Source organism: Dermacentor andersoni, chromosome 2, assembly GCF_023375885.2.
Source record: "Dermacentor andersoni chromosome 2, qqDerAnde1_hic_scaffold, whole genome shotgun sequence".
In the NCBI taxonomy this organism is placed as follows: domain Eukaryota; kingdom Metazoa; phylum Arthropoda; class Arachnida; order Ixodida; family Ixodidae; genus Dermacentor; species Dermacentor andersoni.
The window spans coordinates 157,256,317-157,277,074 of record NC_092815.1 but is presented as its reverse complement, the minus strand read 5'-3'; the positions used below and the strand labels follow the sequence as shown (position 1 = coordinate 157,277,074).

Genomic DNA, 20,758 nt, shown 5'->3' with positions numbered 1-20,758 from the left:
CAATGCCGTATGGGTATAGTTTTACATTGCTATGGTATGGTAGAGCATTCAGGAATTCCGACAATGGCAATTACAGAGTTGTACCAGGTAATAAATGCCAATGATTGAATGGTGCATGAAAAAAAGGAAACAACTGTACTTAAATATGTCGGCATGTGTGAAGAAAGGTGCAATGTTTATGGCATGGTGGCTTCGAGTAAAAGATTCGTCGGCGTAAGTTAGGAGGCTGTTATTGGAGAGGTAGCACAATGAAATTATGAAAAGATACAATCGCTTTAGTGACTCATTCTACCGTCGATCTGAAAGTCTTTGTAGGGTAGATACGCGACTAGCTGATGAGAGTAAGAAACGTCATATATACGATAAATGAAGCGTATAGCGTGTTTCTTTATTTCCTCGATCGCATCGCATTGTTTATGCGGACTCGAGACACAAGTTGCGTTGCGCTTGAGCTATATGTTGCGTGAGCAACATATATCATGGTCATCGGAACATCCTCGCCACGTTAATCAAAAAGCAATAAGGATTGTTGTTTAGAAAGTGTCATTTGTGCAGTTTTTTAAAGTTAATGTCCATTTGCCTAATGGTGCACCATTTGTCGGTGCCCCATTTGCCAAGTGATTGATGCACTAGTGCTTTTAGAGGGACAAATACCGGTCATGGTCGAGAGGTTGTGGTTGTTGGAAAATACGTACCCTTGAAGAGCAGCCGACTAATACAGTTTCGCAAATGGTCTACTTGTTACATGGGTGCATTGCCTTGTGTGGGAACTATCCGACAAAACAGCCAGCTGCACCCAGCAGCCAAGCTCATCAAAGTCCGGGAGGATTACAGGCGTAGTAATATTGTACAAGCAAAGCGCTAGACTGCGGTAGATATACAGTAAAACCGAATCCGCATGCATGCTAGGGGCGCTATAGACCGTTTTTTTATGGGCGCCACCATATTGCTACGCAGTGGCGCCATCTGTGGGCAGTAGGCAGTTTCTGGCGTTTCTTTTCGTGCTCGTGCGGTCCATTTAGTATGGCGTGCGTCTTATACGTGGTAAACGGTTCTGTGAGACGTGCTCAAGGGGTGGAAGTCGGTATGGCCAAAGTTTCTGCTGGCGTTGAGGCGGACGGAGCATGTAGCGCGATGTGTACGTGCGCGAATGTTTGAGCCTACAATCAGCATCGCAGATCAATTCGGCATTTCGCAGTGTTCCATTCACTAATGTGACCATATTGCAGCATTATCCTCTAGTTCTAAGCTGCGGTTTAGGAGCAATGAAACATACGCGACGATCGTAACAGCGTGGGTACCGTTCTGCTGCGATAGGAGCTGTGCTGTTATACTTTGACACACGTTCAAATTGTTAGCTGCAGGTTACATTGCGTTACTACTTGGTTCGGTGGATGAGGTTTCCACACATGAATAAAATAGTTTTGGTTAGTAAAAAGAGCATACATTAGAGTGTGAACTATACGTGTCTAGCAAAGCGACCATTTACGAACTGCGCGAGCGTCCTAAGCAGTGGTAGGTTCTCGATTACAGATATCCTTGTTCTATATAGCGCATGGCCCAAGCATGCGAAATCAACATCTATAGATCTATAAACGTTGTGCGGCATGTCTATGCGAGCTCTTATTGCGGCGTTAGCCCGTTTTCTCTTTCTTTTTTGCGAAAGAGGATGATAACCGATTTTTTTTTTCTGTTGTGTTCGTTTTGTTCTTTACTAAGCACTCACATGTATTACAGAAATCTTGTCCTCAAACATAGTCATCGCATTCTTTTTATGCGATCCCTCTCATATATTATAGCTTTACAGGACAAAAAGGCAATGCTGATATGTATCGTGCTGGTTCACCAACCGCAGTGATCGCTGACTTGAGCAGCGCCATCGGTCTCATGCAGGCTAGCGTAGACATATAATGATTTCAGACCTACTGGACTTGAAATGCGTGAGAACGATGCCGGTGCATCACAAATATTTGATAGCGCCTGCCGCTTAGATATTTCGTAGTTGCCTTAGGTTGGCCGTCCACGAGCATGCGCTCTTATGTTTCATGTTTTTATTCCCCACGCCAAGCAATCAGATAGTGAGCAGATTTACCATTTCATGCTGGTAATACAGAGACACCGGTTCTCTTGGTTGAATTAAAACCGATATACGCTGAATGGTTCACAACACATACACACACCACGGCTGATAATGCGGATAATGTACGTCACATGTTTGCGCCCCCAAGAGATATTTCCGCGCACTGTAGTTACCGATGTATAGAAAGGCTTCCCTGACGATCTTATATGAACGGACATGGCGTAAATTTCACAGAGTACGATCTAAAACATCTCGAAATCGTTCCGCAGCGCCGCGCTGGATCGCCCAAGCCAGAGAGGAGGAAAGGATCGCCGCGCGCCCTTTCCTCCTCGCCCGATGAAAAGGACTACAACGTAAAGCTCTTCCGCACTTTTCTATTCCGATTCTTTAATAAGCCATCCAGGACTGGCAAACATTTTGGGGCCATCCCCCACTTTCCCTGTCTGTCGAGCGACGTCACGAAAATCGCGAAAACGCCCCATCTGATATGATATGTGGACACTAATTATGCATGATTAGACCGAGCGAAACGAAAACAATTATTTCTGATTCGCCGCCTCTTTCGCAATTAGCCATCTGCTGTTGGTCAAACGTTTTCGGCCTGGGCCCACTTCGTCTGTCTGTCACGCGACGTCATTAAACCGCGAAAATCTCATCACGCCAAAGTGACGTGCACGCGTTCAAGACGCATTGATATGCCGAACAAAACTGAATATTTCTTAATAGCTGGAGACTGCACCGTTCCGAAAGGAATAGAAGGTGGCTGCTCGCCATTCGCTCTGGCAGTGGCTACTCGGAGCTGCCGGACAGCATAGATTTATTTGCGTATAATAAAAATTTTTGAGTGGCAATATTACGTCATCGAACCCTTTCCGCACGCATACGAGATTACTCTGCCAACTTTTCTCTGCTGAGGATCCGTTCTGGCGGCATCTTTACCTTCCGTAGCACGCCGCCGCGATTTTCGACTAGCCATCGCGAGCTAAGTAACGGGAAGTAGACCAATTGCAGACGCCGGTACCACCCTCCTCATCCAGTTATATAATTTCATGGTGCTGACTCGACCCAATCGAAACCCTCCATACTTGAGCATGCTCCTCGCCTCTTGTCAGCCAATTAGATAAGAAAAACTGCTCAATGTAGGCAATGCTACTGGCTTTGAAAGCGAAAAAAAGTGACCTCCTATAAACGAGGAGCGCGTTTGATTGGGCTTTTCGAATGGGTTACCGCCAGACCTTTTCGTTGGTGGTTACATAAATTTGACGTCAGGAGACTGCAATAAAAACAGATTGCATAGTCTTACATTAGAGGGCCCTAGGTCAGTATTTCCCGCCTCCCGGCTTCCAAAGAGAATGCCATTAGAAATAATCATTACCGGGTGGTTTATAGTGTCTGTAAATGGAGCAGAAACCACTGAGCATGCCCCGATGCATTCAACGATAAATATGGAATCGATTGGCTTAACCGAGGCGCTATTTTTTTAAGGACAGACAGATGAACGATTCGCGTTGCAAAGGAAGCCTAATATGCAAAGAAAGGAACTTTCTACTATGAACAATACAGCTTAATTTACAAAGATATATGAAGATTTCAATGTAATAGAGGATATTTAAAGAACTAATTGGCTGGTATATGCCACCGCCCCGTTTGGAATATCATGCTCATATCGCCACCACAACACAACCACAGTCAATCTGCTCCATCACGCAGTGAAGCTTAAATCTAACTTATTGCTACAATGAAGTCAGACGATCAGGAGGTGAGATTATCGCGCTATACGGCATCGCATTAGCCTATGGAAACATCTCTATGGAAAGCCTGACATCCATGCTCCTTAGCGATTTCTTTAAACCGTGTTACAAAGGCGATGCAAACCACAACGAGATGGCGTCATAGGGACCCCCTTTCCGCATTACGGCCGCGTTCGCATAATTACGGCATGTATAAACGTATAAGGAGCATGTATTTGTTTAGTCTGATTAGGGAGCTTGACGGTAATTATTGTACCGCTGCGCTGGTGTAGTGTGGGAGCAATAACTTGAAGCTGTAGCTACACGGCATTTCACCCCCTTCTCCCAGAATATGTACATGTTTCGAACAATACACTTCAACTTGGGTGTATGCATGCTCGACTTGCTTCCTTCCATGCGGCCTACTAAACCTGCATGAAGCTTCATGTCGAATTAAGCCTTCTTTAAGACGCAATTAATGCAGTGTTATATTTATAGACAAGGTTGTCGTTGTGACCACAACTGTAGCTCTGTCGGTTTTACAGAGCCTCATGTTCACACATTGACTTCAGTCACCTTGGATTCTCCCTATGGCCCGTGGAGATGGCCAACGGAGTAACATGTCGCTGGACTTTCCATTCTCCAAACGGCCTCCAGGAGCGACCTGCGCTCTTCTTCGCAGAGAAGTGTCTCGGTCTCCAGAGTTGAAACGGCGTTCTCCGGTTTCTCCGGTGGAGTACACCGGGCTAACAAGCCGAGCGGAAAGGCCGTTAGGCGCTGCAGAACCAAGGAAAACAACGCCGAGGTTATTCTCTTCCGGCATCCGCCGGTTGTTTCCTCCCGGAAACAGGGGACCTGCAGCGCCGGGCGACGACGTTGGAGCCGGTGTTGCGGCGCTACCTGCCTTAACGCCGAAGTGCGTGGGTGGGTGGTCCCGCATCGGCGAAAGCGTCGGCTCGGTCGAGTTGTCCCACGCGCGTTCGTCGACCAATTCTCTCGACCGAAGGCGACCTCCCGCGCTGACCATGATGGCGGTGCAGCAGGACAGAACGGCCAGCCCGAATACCAACCCGGTCACCTTGCGGAAGAACGACTGGTCGGAGCTGATGCCCAGCCACTGAGGAGTCACCGCCTCGTCGTCCAGGAGCAGGTCCGGGCAGTCTCCTCCTCTCCCGCCGCGGGGAGGCGGCGCGTGGGCTTGGTCGTAGCCCCACATGTGGAGAAGCAGCGAGGTCGTGGGCGAGGACGACCCCGAGTGCGGGGCGCCCGATGACTCGACGGGGGTCTTGGTGTACCACACTCGAAGCGGAAGCGCAGGGTAGGCTGAACCCAGAGCCGGGGCCGACAGACTGCTGCGTAGGAGTGCGGCTACCTCGCGTTGGCCGTACATGGTGGGAGTCTTTGGCCTCAGTAGTGACGGTGGTAAGGAAAAGACGGCCTCGTCTTCTTATTTCTTGTTCTTGTTTGCCATCGATGGATCATACCCACTAAGGTGATTTCCTCCTTTCACGTTCTTAGTCGTCATCTTCGTCACCTTCTTTTGCTCCGACGGCACGTGCGCGCAGTGCCCAGTGGGTCATGTAAGGTGAAGACTATTTAACGCTCTCCTTGTCACTGTGAGGAGTAGGAGGGTAGATACACGCTCTCCAGGCCAACCTCTCGTCATTTCTCGTAATGAGAACCTCCTCCTCCCTCTCTCATAGCGCTCATGTTAGCTAGGAGTGCGCGAATATTCAAAATATCGCGCAATCTTTACTAATCGATTCGAGAACCCACTATTCGAAATTGTCGAATATTCGTTTCTGCTAAAATATAAGGGATAACAGCGCTTGAGTTCAAGGCGCTCAAGACAGTCATTCCATGCTAAGTGTCCCAGACGTGTTGCTCGACCATCGCTGATTTTTCTTTAAAAAATCATGGATATTTACTACTTTACTGAGCGTGATTTTCCAAGATATTCCTGAAAAAAAATCTTTTGGCGAAGCCGGTGGACGCAATGCACTGCAATGCTTGCACTCACTGACATGAAAAGACAATTCACAAAGCCGTGTGTTATGTTCAATGTGTGATTCACTGAACCACACCCGTTAGACATACATACATACATGCATACATACATACATACTGCTGAGAGATTTATTAGATTGTAACGAAGAGTAGCCTACCCCGCACCTCCACCACTTGCTGAGAGATTTATTAGCAACAGGCGCGAACGGGTAGCCGTCACAAGCGTTCGGAGAAAGACAGCAACCACGAGCTCATGCCGGTAGCGATGGTGCTGTGGCGCAGGCAGGCTACTCTTCTTCGTTACAATACATACATACATACATACATACATACATACATACATACATACATACATACATACATACATACATACATACATACATACATACATACATACATACATACATACATACATAACATAAGAAGCCAACAATGACACGAAACAGAGCATAGGGGAAATTACTTGTAATTCTTTATTGAATTGAAGAAATTATAAATAAAAGAAAATGAAAGTGGAGAGAAAACAACTGGCCGCTGGTGGGATACGAACCCACTGCGCCATTATACCATGGAATTTCTAGGGTATTTGTGTTTATCTAGTAGAACTAACCTTGGGTGTGTTAGTCAGCGCCACCACTTGCGGCATTGGCGGCGGATGTGGAACATCCTTTCTGCCGCAGGCGTCACGAACACTAGAACTGCTTGGGTGAAGACAACTGGCCAAGAAACCCACGCATGCTACCTGAAGTCATCAAAGCTGCTAGATTCGAGACTTTCGCTATTTAATGAACGAGAGGAAAGGAAACCGATGGGCCCAATTTTTATTTGCCATATCTTAAGAAGCCGGCAAACAATGACACCAAAGACAGCACGACAGCATTTGGGGAAATTATTTGTAGTTTTTAATTGAATTAAAGAAATGATAACTAAATGGAAATGAAAGTGGATGAAAAAACAACTGGCTGCAGGTGGGATACAATGACAATGAAGGGCTTATACCCACTTAAGCAATGGCTCATACCCCCGTAGACGCGGCCTCCCCATTACGACGACAGAAGAGAAGTGAAATTCTACGCTGGAATGATGAGTGGCAAGGGAACCAGCTGTGGGAAGAAGACGACGACGACGAACGCGGGAGCAGTCTCAGGAGCGCGTTTGTTCCAACGAGTTAGCTGCGGAAGCAGAGGACGATGCTCGAGCCATTGCTGATGATGATAGTTTTCTGTTAACAGGTGCGGATAGACGAATTTTCGTTTAGCCTAGCTATACAAGGCTTCGCTTTAAAAACAGCCGTCAAACCACATGACTGATGACGAAACGCGCGCACTTTCGCGTTGATCAACGTACGTTCCCGCCAGTCCTTGGCCGGTGGTCGTTGTCGGTAAATACTTTTAACGCAGGCATCTCAAAACCGGAAACGAAGCAGTGGTTCACCCAGTTCGTGGAGGAGCTTGGCCTCAGTTACTTCAACGATTCGATTCAACCAACTACCCTGCACGGGCCATGCACCGATTTAACTTTGGCCAGAAACATTTCTCAAATAACAACGGAAAGCAAGTGCGTGTATCATAGCGACCCCAAAGCAGTTATAGCAGTAATTTCAATGTATTAAATGAAATCAAGGATTTGTAAACTGCATTGAAACGTATGTTTGTGTCATATATCACTTTGAAGGGCAATGTGTGTGATGGGCGCGCTTCATGGGATCAGTGTTTGATAAGTTGCCCAGCACTAGGCGCATCATATCAGCAGCTTCGCTGATATGATAGGAGGATAGGAGTGGATTAGCGGGAATTATTTAACGAATTTTAAGGTTCACAGGTTGGCAATTTCGTACCTACTAGAGTCGTCACGCGATCCTCCGATGAACGTACACAATATTAGCTCTACAACACCCCCCCCCCCCAAGTAAGGAAGGTAAATAAAATAAAATAAAGCAGAAATAAAAATAACTATACATATTCTTCATTTGTTTCCGCTGATCAATCTGAATTAAGAATCGGCAATACGTATTAAACGACGAACCTAAAAGGGAAACAGCAGGCCAGTAGGCATAGTGCCATTATTTTTCTGTGAGCCACGAGTAGGCCTCGCGCTCAAGAAAAAAAATAAATAAAGACGCTGCGTACAGGACGGGTATTAGAGCATTTAATCGCCTTCGAGCACGCGAGTGTATTGGAATTGAAAATGCCCGAGGCAAATATAGAGGCGAACACACGGAATGGTAATTCACCCCTGATTGGAAAGGTTTCGAAGAGCCGAGACTCGTTCGAGTACGTCGTGACGAACGAACCGCGGTTCGACAGCGACGCCAGCCCACGGGGCGTCGTCCGTCTCCGTAATCGCGGTCGTGCCGCGATCGTGGCGCTCCGAATCGTTGGCGTTAACTGTTGCCGACGCCGCCGGCCTCACCGAATGTTCGTCGTCTCCCGCGCTCGCGGTTGTGACCAGAAACGCGTCCGCGCGCAGCGGTCGGGTGGCGACCCGGGGCAGCTGGGTGGTGTTCTGGCCACTCAACGGCGATTGCGCGGCGCCGCCGCCGGCTTGGGCCACGTCGGGCCAGTCTTTCTGTTGGCTCGACTTGTACAGATAGGCGACCAGGAGGACGCCTATGCCGACGAACAGCCCGATGCAGCTGCACAAGAACCACGGCGTCGGCGAGCGGCTCAGGCTACTCTGCTCCATCAGCGTGCTCTCCGAAAGGAAGGCCGTTCCGGACGAGCTGCCCACCGCCTGGCCCACAGTGGCTGGTGCGGCGCCGACGCCGCCGCCATGTTGCGGGCGCCATGTTGCGGACGTCCCCGGCTGAAGAGGCCGGTCGAAAGGAGACGCGAGCTGATGTGGTCGCTCCATTGTCAGAACTAGCGATGCTGCGGCTGATGATGATAGTAATGTGCCTTTAAAAACGCATGGCAACGTGCCCACGATGGCGGTGAAGCCAAGAATCGGGTGGTTGTCGTAGTGAGCCCCATTTCCTTCTTCAGGAAAACCTGAGATGCTGGAATTGTTTCAGCGATGTTATTGACGGTTCGATGGAATATCTACGTATTGAAAATTTTTGGTACCTAATCACCTTAGTGTACGCAGATAGTGGGAGCGAGTGAATAACATTTATTTGAGAGACCAATATTTTGGTGCCCGGAAGTGGGCGGCCACCCTATTCAAAGTATCCGTGGTAGCCGTGCTGTTAGTAGCCGTGCTGAAGTAGCCGTGCTGATAGCTATAGCCCTGTTCGCCAGGCGTATAGCTGGTCCTCAGGACTTGGGCTTGTCAACTGAGCTTTTCGCTGGTCTTCTGTTGGAGCTCGAATGGGTGTCGTCTGTGTGTTCTTGTTGTATTACTAGACAGGGTGCCCGGCGTACAGTAAAATTTGAGAGTCCCTTGCGTAGGTTTAGGGATACATCGCGTGTTGAAGAGCGCGCCGGCGTCGGTGTCATACGACGGCTTATTGTCTGCAAAGCTTGCTGTGTGGTGCTGGGTATTCCCTCCTCTTCTTCTTATAATGTTCCAGAATGTCAGAATATTTGCTTTGTACCCTTTTGTCTGGTTCTGGCGGTAGACGACGACCTGGTGAGAGAGTAGAAATTATTCGTTCATTGAAAGGATGCTCGCGTTAACGATTTGGTGGCCTCATCTTATTCCATCTATTTCTTCGGGACATCAAAAGTGGCGCGTATATCTGCGACGAGTGTGGATATATATGCATGCATTAAGCAATGAAAAAAAAATGGTTCCATGGTATAGAGAGGGTGTTTTTCTATGTGAACGTAATAGGAAGGTTGCTAAGCCTGTACCGATTGCTTTGTATCCAAGGTATGTTTACAGAACTGCGACATTGATGCCTTGAATTGCCTCGTGCATTGCCCGTTGTGCGCTTCGAAAGAACGCACCCGTACAAGTGAAACGCTGCAGGCGCGGATAATAACGCTCGCGTAGATTTTACGTGTAACGTCTAACTGGACGTAGCTGGGGGGCCTTGTAGGACAGAGAAATATTGAGAAGAATGCCTTCCAGCTTCCCGTCCGGGTCGTCGACACTGGCGAAAAAGAACTCACATAATAACCACTGCTTAGCGGCTATGAAAAGGTCTATTTTTTTTTCTCGAGACAATCCAACAGCCATCAAAATACTTGCCGGACAAAAAAGATATTGTGCAGATCCAACGCATACAGGATGGAATGTAAGTGAAGCGAAGCTTTTGCTTAAGCGGTTAAAGAAATGCTATAAATTTGCCGATTCCATTCCTGCGTCTTTGGCGTAAAGAAAACTGGCGCGCGCATGCGCGTTCGCGTACCCGTTGCTACGCAACGGGATAAATCTTATATTGGCTTGATTCCCGATTTATTATAGATGTACCGGCCGCTATCTTGGCCAATACCCCGTTGTGGGTACGGGCCATAATAAGGAAATCATGATCGTAATCAAAACGTGCACGCGCTTCTCGACCGAATCCCCCGTTGTGGGTAACGTGCCATAGTATCGTAATCACAAGTACCATCAACACGCGGCTATAATCTCGAAGAGCTATAGCTGGCGTTGGCACGAAACGTGCCACTCGCTTCTTGGACAATCTCCCGTACCGTGTACGTGCTGTATAGTATGGAAATCATCATCATAATCACCACGTGGAGGCCATCTGACAAAGGTAGTTAGTGCTGGCGATTGTAGAGGTGTGATCCTTCTCGCAGTTAATCTAGCACGTCTTGCGTCACATCTCCCTTTTCTTTTTGTCACGACAAACTTTGCTCAAGAACTACCATTATGGGGCTTCCTAAAGGAACTTGTCGACACTGTTTCATTCTTAAAAGCCAGATTCACCCTTGAATATTTGTGTACCATTAATCGCACGTCGCTAAATGCAGCACTTATAGATAATCTTTTCCCTGAACCTGTGTACCGAAAGCCGTATCTGTCTCTATTTGGGTAAGATGTTCTTTGCCGTGTCCGTAGAATGTGCATTACGCCAGCAGCGAAAACATTTTTCTTTAAGCTGCACACCTCCACCCTGCCAGTTAAAACGTGGCTTCAGGAAAAAGGACTGTTCGTACCCTGGAATACAAATTGTAGACTTTGCAATCAACCGGAGACAATATAACATTGCTTTATACTTTGTCGTGACGCATTTAATTTTTGGGACACTTTACAAAGAACTGTCAAAAAAGACTTTCCTCTCACATATTATGGTATCCGGTTCCTTCCTTTCAAAAAGACAACCAGTAATACACCATACGATTTGCTTATGTCATTAGGAATTTATTCATTATGGAGAAGTCGAATGGTCGACAGACATGCCGAGCCACCTCGCTCGACAAGATCTATCTTCCGAGAAGAGACTGCTCAAGTGCGTAGTGTGGTTGCTACCTTTGATCCCGTGCCTGAATAGCGTCTGGACACTTGTGTTTGTTTGCCAGAATTTTGAACTTTCATTGGACTGCATACCATGTGTGCATTTGTTTCTCATGTATGTTGAGATGTAATATAACAACGTTGGTTTGACATTGCTGATAATTCCATGCAATAAAAAAATCGATCGTGGCCTAACTGCAACAATGTTATAGAGTGTGGAGAAATAGGCATTTACAGTCTCATGCCGGAATGCCGTGTCCAGGTAAGCCGATCTATAGTGAGCTGTATAACGGAGGGGGAAAAAGCATAAATACTAGATTTTTCTACGATTTTTTTTTTTTCCGTGCGAGAGCATTAGTATTCATTTGAGAAGCTAACTGCCAGAAAACGCTCTGCGAGGTACCCTTCACGCACGAATTTCTGCAGATATGGACATGAAGCAACATTTGTCGAAATGACTAAATTTGGAAACAAAGTGCATACGAAGCGCTACCTGTTAAAGTTTGGTTAAGTAGAAAAAAACAAACAGTTTTGTATCTTCAATTAACCGTCGTCTCTGTGATGCACCGCAAACTATAGAAGGCGGCTTTATTAACTGCATGGACGCCATATTATCTTCAGACGTTCTCCAAAACACTTTTAAAAAGGATCTTGATGTAAAACCTCATACAATACGATATCCTACGCCCACTAAATGTGAAGATATTGCCTGGTATATTAGATATTGAAGATGTGCGATTTAACCGACAGTAATGGGTCCGCATGTTAGATCGGAATGCGCAAAGAATTGTACCTTCGGAGTCACATTTCATTCAGATGATTTCACAGCTGAAAGACTTTTGCGATCAAAGCGATTTCCAACCGGACTGGTAGCCATTGTTGATGCAGTGTATCCTTTTGACTCATGTTTTGAGAACTGTTTACAGTAATAATTGTACTGTAAAGTGTTTATGTTGTGCTTGTAGACGCCTCTATGGCTATGTTGGCCGCTAGGTATATAACTTATGTACGTATGTTTTATATTTCTCAAAAATATTACGAAAAAGAAAAGCGATTGTGACCTAATAGTTAGAGCATCGGGCTACCACGCCAAGGGTTCGAATCCCGCCGACAGATGCTCTTCCTCTATTTTTTTCTAAAGTGAGATGGAATATATTCGGCGAACAAGAACTCGGCCAGTGAGCGACCCAACGTCCAACAGACGGACAGACCGACACAGGCGAAGCCATGGAATGGTAGACAATGAAAGCTTCGCCTTGAAAAATGGGCTCCCATCCACGCTGTAAAGGTGGCTGGCCAGAGAACATGGAGGAATGAGATAGCATCGCGCAACACGATTGAATCCAAACCTGTCGGCCCAACACGTGGTCGCACGTCAAAGTGCGCGGTGAGTTTTAGTATCCCCGCTCTGCAGGCAGAGGGACGGAAGGGCAGCTGAACAAGCGCGTACTGAATAAAAACTAGTGGCATAGCTACTGGGAACCAAATTTCTCTGCAAATCTCGATTCTTGCTGCGTGATCTCGACGCAAGAGGTCACATGTTGGGCCACCCCTGAGCAAATGTATGTGGCGCGGAGCATTCGCTTGCTAAGGCTGGCTGCGTGACGTAATGCCCCCTCCCATGTTCTTCCTTCCTCCATGACAGCGAAGCTGGGGTATCACCACAGAACACCTATATGTATTACCTAATACGATAGACCAATGTGACGTAGCCTTGAATTGGGTCCTACCGAGCCTTAGCCCGACGCCATTGTGCATGTTAACGTCGCTGTTCCTTTCGTCACTCACCGTATTCGCGCTGCTTTTCAGGCGTACTAACTGTGCGTGGCTTGCTTTGGGCAGCAACCGCTGCGCCCTACCTAGCCTGACCATGACGCTGTTGTGCATATTGACGTTGCTATTCCCGTCGCCGCTCATTCTGTTCACGTTTCTCTTCGGGAGCCCTAACTATGCGTGGTCTTTCCATAGCGCTATCAGGACACAAGTGAAATCAGTTGCTAGGCAGGTTCTTTAGCATTTGAAGGTGTAGTTACGTCACTCCCAGCTTCGTATGCTACAGTTTCTGTTCCCGGCAACTGCGGCGAACGCTATGCGCGAAGACGAACTTTCTGGTTCTTTTTTTTCCCTGCATGGCCAGCGCCGCGGATGCGTGGAGGCGGGCGCCATCTGCTGGGGCTGCAAAGAACTCAGCGGCGCGCGTGGTGCTCGCCTCCCGCTGTGATTGGTTGAATTTTCGCCCACGAACACAACAAAAGCATTGGGGGGGAGGGGGGGGGCGTACAGGTATACGGCTTCGCTGTAAAAAAAACTCACATCTACGTAATGCTTCGCATTACCGAGATGCCAGTTGGAGTTCAGTCTGTTTATTCTCTAACAAACCGAAAATGCTTTGAAAAATTTACTTTGGTTTTAATGCGAAAGGATCAAGTGGCTCATTAGGTGGAAATTCCGGCATTGGCGGTCTGACCGTACGATGGCAGAAAAAGACCACGAGCCCTCGACGGTGGGTGTCGAACCCACGACTTTTGGTGTTAATTGAGCCGAATATAATTAGTGCGCAGTTAATTAAGATATAATTAATTAAGACACTTGAACATTCGACCTTTGGTCAGAGCCGAACCCACGACCCTTGGTGTTAATTAAGGCGAAATTAATGAACGCACATGTAAATAAAATTGAATTAATTAAGGCACTTGAGCCCAGGACCTTTGGTGCTAAGGCGAAGTTAATTAAAGCACGGTAAATTAAGATAAAGTTCATTAAAAGGCACTAGAGCCCCCGAACTTTGGTAGGAGTCGAACCCACGACCTTGCGTTGAGGCGTAATGTCAAAGCATCGCGCGGTGGTCGCAATGCTTTCGCATTCATCCACGTAGTGATAACTAAGTGCCCCTTGAATTTTTATGAATCAAATATTCGTTCTGCCACGAACAGTTAATGCTTTTGCGGCGTGTTGCAAATTGATGCGGAGTGCAGCACGTGATGTCTGTCGTTGTGGCATCAAATAGGTTCACGGAAAAGTGGCACATACATCTAGCGGCACATACCCACTGAACTCTGGGCGGGCACAAACCTAGTGCTTTTCGGGATCAGCCCACATATTTAGACTGCACTGTTCTCGGGATCGGCCAAAATTTTTAGACTGCGCAATCTTCGGTATCGGCCCACCTCTTTGAACCACTATCTTCGTGATCGGCCTGCATTTTTCGACTGCACGTCTTCGGGCTGCGTAATCCGGAGAGGAAAGGATGGTGTGTCGCGCCGACAGCCGTTAGTCGTCCGGAGGAACTGCAACATGCTCGGCTACTGCGCGGCGTACACTCCCGCGTTGCTTCGAAGCCATACACTGAATGCCGGGTCAGTGTCCAGTTTGAGCAGAGAGAGTAATAAGTGTGTGGCAGCTGCTGCTCTTTCCCAGTCACCAGAAAGACACACCGGTTCGCTGCGATAGCTTCGAGGTGAGATGGACAACGCATGAAGCAGCGGAACTTGTGCAGACTTTATTTAGCAGCCTGGTTGTGCCAGGCGGGAAGTTGACGTCAGAGAGCTTAATTGAAGAGCGGCACGTATCCACGAGAACGACCCACACTAATATGACTGGATGCGTACTGAACGAGAAGAAAGAGGGTTAACCAAGGGGATAACACTCCCAGGTTTACTTCTAGTAGCAACGCATAAGTACTCCGGAAAGTGGATGGGAAAACGGCGCCGCGGTAATGCGAAGACGTGGGATCGTTCTCCACCTGCGGCAAGCTGTTTTTTCATCCACTTTCAATTCCATTAATTAATGATTTCCTTACTTCAATTTTAAGTACAAGTAATTTCCTCTGTGTTGTCCTTGGTGTCTTTGTTGGTTTTTTATCATACGTGCCCAGTGGTCCATGCCCAGTTGCGCATACACACGGGAGCGGCGCATGTTGACCAGTGACCCAAGTTGGCGTCAAATAAGTTCACTGACGAGCCGCACATTCATAGTGATACATACCCGGTGGTCCCAGAAGTACATACCCAATGCCCTTCATGAGTGGCTGATATTGTTAGACCGCACTATATTCGGTATCGGCCCGCATGTTTAGAATTCACTATATCGACACACAGAAACGGTCAGGTTGTCTCCAAATGGTCGTTACGTGGCCGTTACAGAAAACTAGGTTGAACTCGCCAAAAAACATTCGCATTAAAAAACAAAAACAAAACAACGGTGATATACCGAGATACCGCGACACAACACAAATGCTGGCGTGAGACGGAGAAGAATGCTTCTCATTAAATATGTTATCCTGAGAAATTGCGCCAATTGACGCATACGCATAAGAGCGCAATAGATAGTCAACCGGCGGCGAGAAAGAAAGACTTTAGTGAGCAAAATAAAATAAATGAATTGTGGGATGGCTTCCTAGTCTGGTGGTCCATCGGTGGTCCTGGCACAGGCTGATCGGTCGATTAAGGTGGCCCGGTCGACGAGGCGTGCGCTGGACAACACACTCCCCTACTGCCCTCGGGAATGTTTGGGGATGGGTGCTGGTCGGGGTTCTGATTACACCGGCATAGGATGTGGTAGAGTGCTCCTGATTTACCGCAGAGTCTACACTCCGGGGAGTATTGCGTAGCGAGGAATAACTTTAATCGTACAGGGTGAGGAAACGCGTTCGCTTGAAGTCTTCCTAAAAGGGTGTTTTCCTGTCGTCTGGGCAAATCGGGCTGGGTAAGTGGGAAGGTTCTCTCATAATATTGCGTCTATAATATCGCGTGTTTCCAGGTAACGCACAAACGGGTTTGGGATAGTGCCCCCCCCCTCGACTGGTGAGAGCGCGGGCCAGGGAAACAGGCGGAAAGGCTGGTGGCAGCGCAGCCGCGAAGTCGGATTCTCTGTGCGAAGGAATGATATCAACGCACGTGATCACATTTCATCGAAGCAGCATGAGTTGCACAGGCGAGGGAGCGCGCGACTCCGCACCTTTCTGGCAGGATACGGACACGCTTCGCCATCTATCGGCACGGAGCCTTTCGGAGGTGAGAGAAAATAGTCGGATACCTGCAACATGGGCGATTCAGACGAATAATGCTTCGCATTTAAGAAAGAAAGAAAGACAGAAACATTACCGCTTAGTTTGTCACAAAACCAGCTTACCGCCACTATTTGCCATGGTGAGCGCGTGCGCGAGATACGGAAAATCTGCAGAAAAGAGAAGAAAATGTGTGCAAGCACGAAACGGGAGAAAAGCAAGCCGGAGGCGACGTTGCCCCATCGGTACAGACAACGGCACATGCGCAGTGTGTGCGACGTGGTGGGAAGTTAAAGTCACGGAGGAAATTAAAAACTTATTTCCTTTATAGGGAAAGCAATGATCTTCCATTTCTCCTTCGCCACCGTCCACTACGAGAGCTACGTCGGAGCCGAACGTCACGTCTGGCGCTTTCTCTCTTCTTCTTTTTTTTTTTGTTGCTCGAAGACACCCTATATTTCCGGTTGTCTCCGCTGCGCTTTTCTTGTCTGCCCGCAGACTTCGCCTTGCTGCTGCGAAGTTGGCGCTGTGGCGCGATGGACCCTGCGCTGCGCTCCCGTCTCGAAAGGCTCGCAAGGGTGGTGGACCCGTACGGCGACACGCCACGTCGATTTACCACCGCGGGAGATGACGCCCCCGCGTCGCCGCCCTCGCCGGACCGTGGCGATGACATACGTTGGTAAGGTTACGTGACGAGCGCTTCTGATCTACTAATTGCGTTGGGATGCGCTGCGCGTAGTTCGGTTGTTGGCAGTCATTAAACTCAACTCCAGTTATCGTACTTGATTTCGTTTTTCTTTTTTTAATTTACGGGCTGTGAGTACGTTTCTAACAGTTACAAAAGGATGAAAATGCAGATAAAAGGTATCGGCTTCTCCGCCATTAACGGAAGCTACCGGAAGCTCTGCCGTAGTAGTAGTGGCAGCAGTGTATGTGCGTAACGGCGGGATGGGTAATTTGTTCATCCGTGTGAATGCAGGTGTGCCTGTTGGCTGTGCGTGGCGAGTTCAAGTGCGGAGGAAAACGTTTGCTGCCGAGATGTGGCCGAAGTCGTTGCCAAAGGCACCGACGACTGCATCACCCGTCACTCGTATTTCCCCAGCATCTGCCTCAATCCCGGCGTCCTCGAGGCGGCGTTCTACGCGTTCCAGGAGCTCGGCGTGCGAGTGCAGGGAGAGCTGCACGAGTAAGCGAGATACGTGTTTACTTTTTCTTTTTTTTTGAAGCAACGGGTTTAACGTTGATTACTTCTTTTTGCAGAAAGTACCGCGTCGTTGCCTATCGCCTCTTCACAAAGTGGATATGGAAACGACTGGGCAGGTGGGATCAAGTCGTGCTGCCTGCATGTGTCGTGGAACGCATCCGACAAGAGTTTCCGTCGGCCGCGTACGTCGGGTTCTTGCACCCTCGTCTGGAAGACTGAAGCTTCGCCATAACGACAGCTTCGTCGTTGATATTTTCAATACCGCCACGTGCACGGCCAACTTGTTTTATGCCTTTCCCCTGCGCGCAGTGCAGCATTGAGAGGTTAAATTTGCCTCGGGCAGCCACTGAAGATGATTACGATTTGCCAATCCAGTCAATGTCCAATCACACAACGTTATCAATCCATTCCAATCATGGAAACTATTCAGCTACTATTAAACCTTTTTTTTTTTTGCAGAGTTTGGTGGGAGAACACCCCCTGGATGGGAAGGTACAACTTTGAGTGACTAACGTAAACTTTCGACGAGGTGAGGGGCTCTCTGAAATTATTGACGCGAAATTGTTAAGGAAACATTTTATGGGACCTCCTGGTAATCGGGGGCTGCAGCCCCATTAGTCCATAGGTTAATCCGGCCCTGCCTGCGCGCCCTTATCGCAGTTTGCAAAATTATATCGTACACTAAATATGAATTTGTTTTGAATAAAGGTATGCTAAACTTTATTTGTGGACCTCGTAAAATATAAGGAATTGCTTTCCGGACTACTAAAGTTGCACTCCAGACTGTGCTGGCCCTTACAATGTTCACTTTTCTACTTGATCTGAACAGCAAATGATTCTACTTGATCTGAACAGCAACAGTGTTGAAGGTCATATGCATGACCTTCAACACATTTATGGTCTGGGAGGATCCACAATGCCTCACTCGCCAGGTTCATTACTTGTATGACAACACATTAAATGTATAGCACGCAAGACCTTGAAACCAGGTTAAGCACTTTGCTGCCCCGAATGACAGTATGAGTAGCGTTTGCAGGCCCAATAAGTGCACTGGTGTGACACACTCGTATTTTGCTGAAATCCCCTACCAGTGGCCCCAGTTTCTCGACGACTTTCATTACACCACTGCTACCGCGAAAAGAAGCCGCTAGCAGTAGTCCTTAGCAGTCTGAGGTGCAGCTGTCGGCAGCTATACGGACACGACGTCATGTTCACGCCAGCGCGGATCTGTCTTGTGTACGGTGTTGTGTTCGCAGTACACTCGCGGGCCAGCGCCGAGGTGTGTAGTATTACGTTGGGTACATATTCTCACGGCAGGAAGGTAGGCGTACAAAAACGCAGACACAGGAAGAACGAACAGGAGAACAGCGACGTCGACTCTCAAGTCGCACGGCGACGGAAAAGAAAGAAGGCGCAAAACCCACCTGCGCATGCTCTGCTATGGGTGGCTCTATGGAGGGCAGTCCCAACCCGTCAATCATGGACGCGTGTGGGCACTCGCGAAAGACAACGGTTTAGACCAGGGGTCCCCAAACTTGTTGGCCAGAGGGCTGGATTGGCAACCAGTGGCGGCGTGGAGGGCCGGACGATAAAGAATTAAATAAATATTGCGAGAACTGAAATTTGGACGAGTTTGTATGTCTTCCTTTTACTGTTAAATCAATCATAAATATATATTAGTTAAGATAAATTAGTAAATGAAGTAATTGTGTAGGGCGTTGTCCCCCCAAATATTCCACATAATCGACGTCATTTATACCAGCATTTAAAAAAAATATTTAATGGCACCTTATATTCTGGCACAACACCCACCAGAGGAGCAAAATAACTATATTTCGGGATCAGAATTTCCCTTTTAGCGCGATGTCTCAGTGGGTATATCGAGCTGAAATAATATTAAACGTTCGTGGTAGCAAACGAGCTTGTTCCTATTTCCCGGTAGCACGCATTTTTTTGGGTGTTCGCAGTCATTTTGCCTGCACCAAGCAGATATATACAGGACGTTGAGGAGACTTGGGAAGTCTGAACACACCATACAAAGGACACTTTCTCTTGCTACCATGTCGTCGCCAAAACTTCGGTGTTTCTACAAATCAGTGTTGAATTTTGCGTATATAGTGTTTACGTTTCAGTAGTGGGCGCTGAAGTTTGGGCTAGTTGGTGTATAGTGTCAACAAAAAAATTTCGCAATGCACAGGACTGAGCGTGTACGAGTTCTTTCGTATTGTTCTGCATGTGACGCTGGTTTATCCTTTAAAGTGTTTACGTTTAAAAGTTGATAGAGAACACGACTCGTGCAAGTCAGAGTATAAGCTTATTTTAGTAAAATGAGACATAGAAGTGCTACACGACTGCGCGTTTGAGAAACCACCCATTTTTCTCCCGTTCTGTTCTCTGTGATCGCATCATGCAGCCTTAATTGATATATCTTGTGGTATACTATTTATGAGCAATAATCATTGTCATACTGGATAGCTTTCTCTTTAAACAGACTAGATACTTCAAGACATATCTTGAGGGGCTCATGAGCATTTTCGGAAGACATGCTAAGCTAAATTTCTTGTGCGTTTGAATCGATTAACGTGGCTGAAAAATTAACCGCGACTGAGCGGCTAATAATTTAGTCGATAGTTAATTCACCAAATCAAGCATTAAAACGTAAGCCTTTTAAGACGTAAGGCGAGTCGTTCCAGCGAAAGTAATAATGTCGGATTCTGTGGGGATGTGTTTGTTCTCAGATAAGCGAGAGCAACGAAATACAGACACGGCTTTGGCCACAGAAAATATTTATAAAATGTCTGAAGTGGTAACGCTAGAGTCGATCTCACGAACTTGTCCTTTAAGCAAAGTGTTAAGGAATGAAGTAGCTTACCGGATGTGAGGCAAATTCTGTACATTTGAGGTCAGTGACACAGTTCTGGCCTGCCGAAAAGCAGCGGACGTCCCCGCGACCAAACTGGAGTGCTTCGATGATCAACTGGTAGTGAGGTGTCGCCTTCTGAACCTCTTCCTGTACGAATTTGGGGTGTTTTCATTCGAAATTATTTTCCATTGGTCGGTACCAGGGTCGCAGGAACGTTGGCCAGCCCGTTGCGCAAGAAAAGTTCAACTGGAAAATCATCGGGTGCAAGAGGAGCCGAGGAGGCAGCGTTTGCCTGGCCGAGTGAAGAAACAGATATCAGTCTGGTGTGCCTCGGTCAGTCACCGCCCGATATCCAGCCGTATTTCCGTGAGGGTACACCAAGAGGGGTCTCTCCACTCGAGCGGTACAGTTCGACGACGAGAAATCTGAGCGTTCCGACGGCGAAGACGTCTCTAAGGAAGTTTCCGCGTTATCCAATGGTGTAAATGCCCACACACTTTGAACTTCGTCTACACAATACCCA

The 20,758-nt window shown here is 47.6% G+C and overlaps 1 protein-coding gene across 1 annotated transcript; it reads left to right on the top strand.

The window, feature by feature from the left end:
* Window positions 1-16,308: 16,308 nt before the first annotated feature.
* On the top strand, window positions 16,309-18,994 carry LOC126540091 (P2X purinoceptor 7-like). Its single transcript, XM_050186887.3, has 3 exons — window positions 16,309-16,847; window positions 17,148-17,354; window positions 17,429-18,994. The coding sequence occupies exons 1-3, from the start codon at window positions 16,705-16,707 to the stop codon at window positions 17,589-17,591; spliced, it is 513 nt and encodes a 170-aa protein (XP_050042844.1). The 5' UTR covers window positions 16,309-16,704; the 3' UTR covers window positions 17,592-18,994.
* Window positions 18,995-20,758: the final 1,764 nt, after the last annotated feature.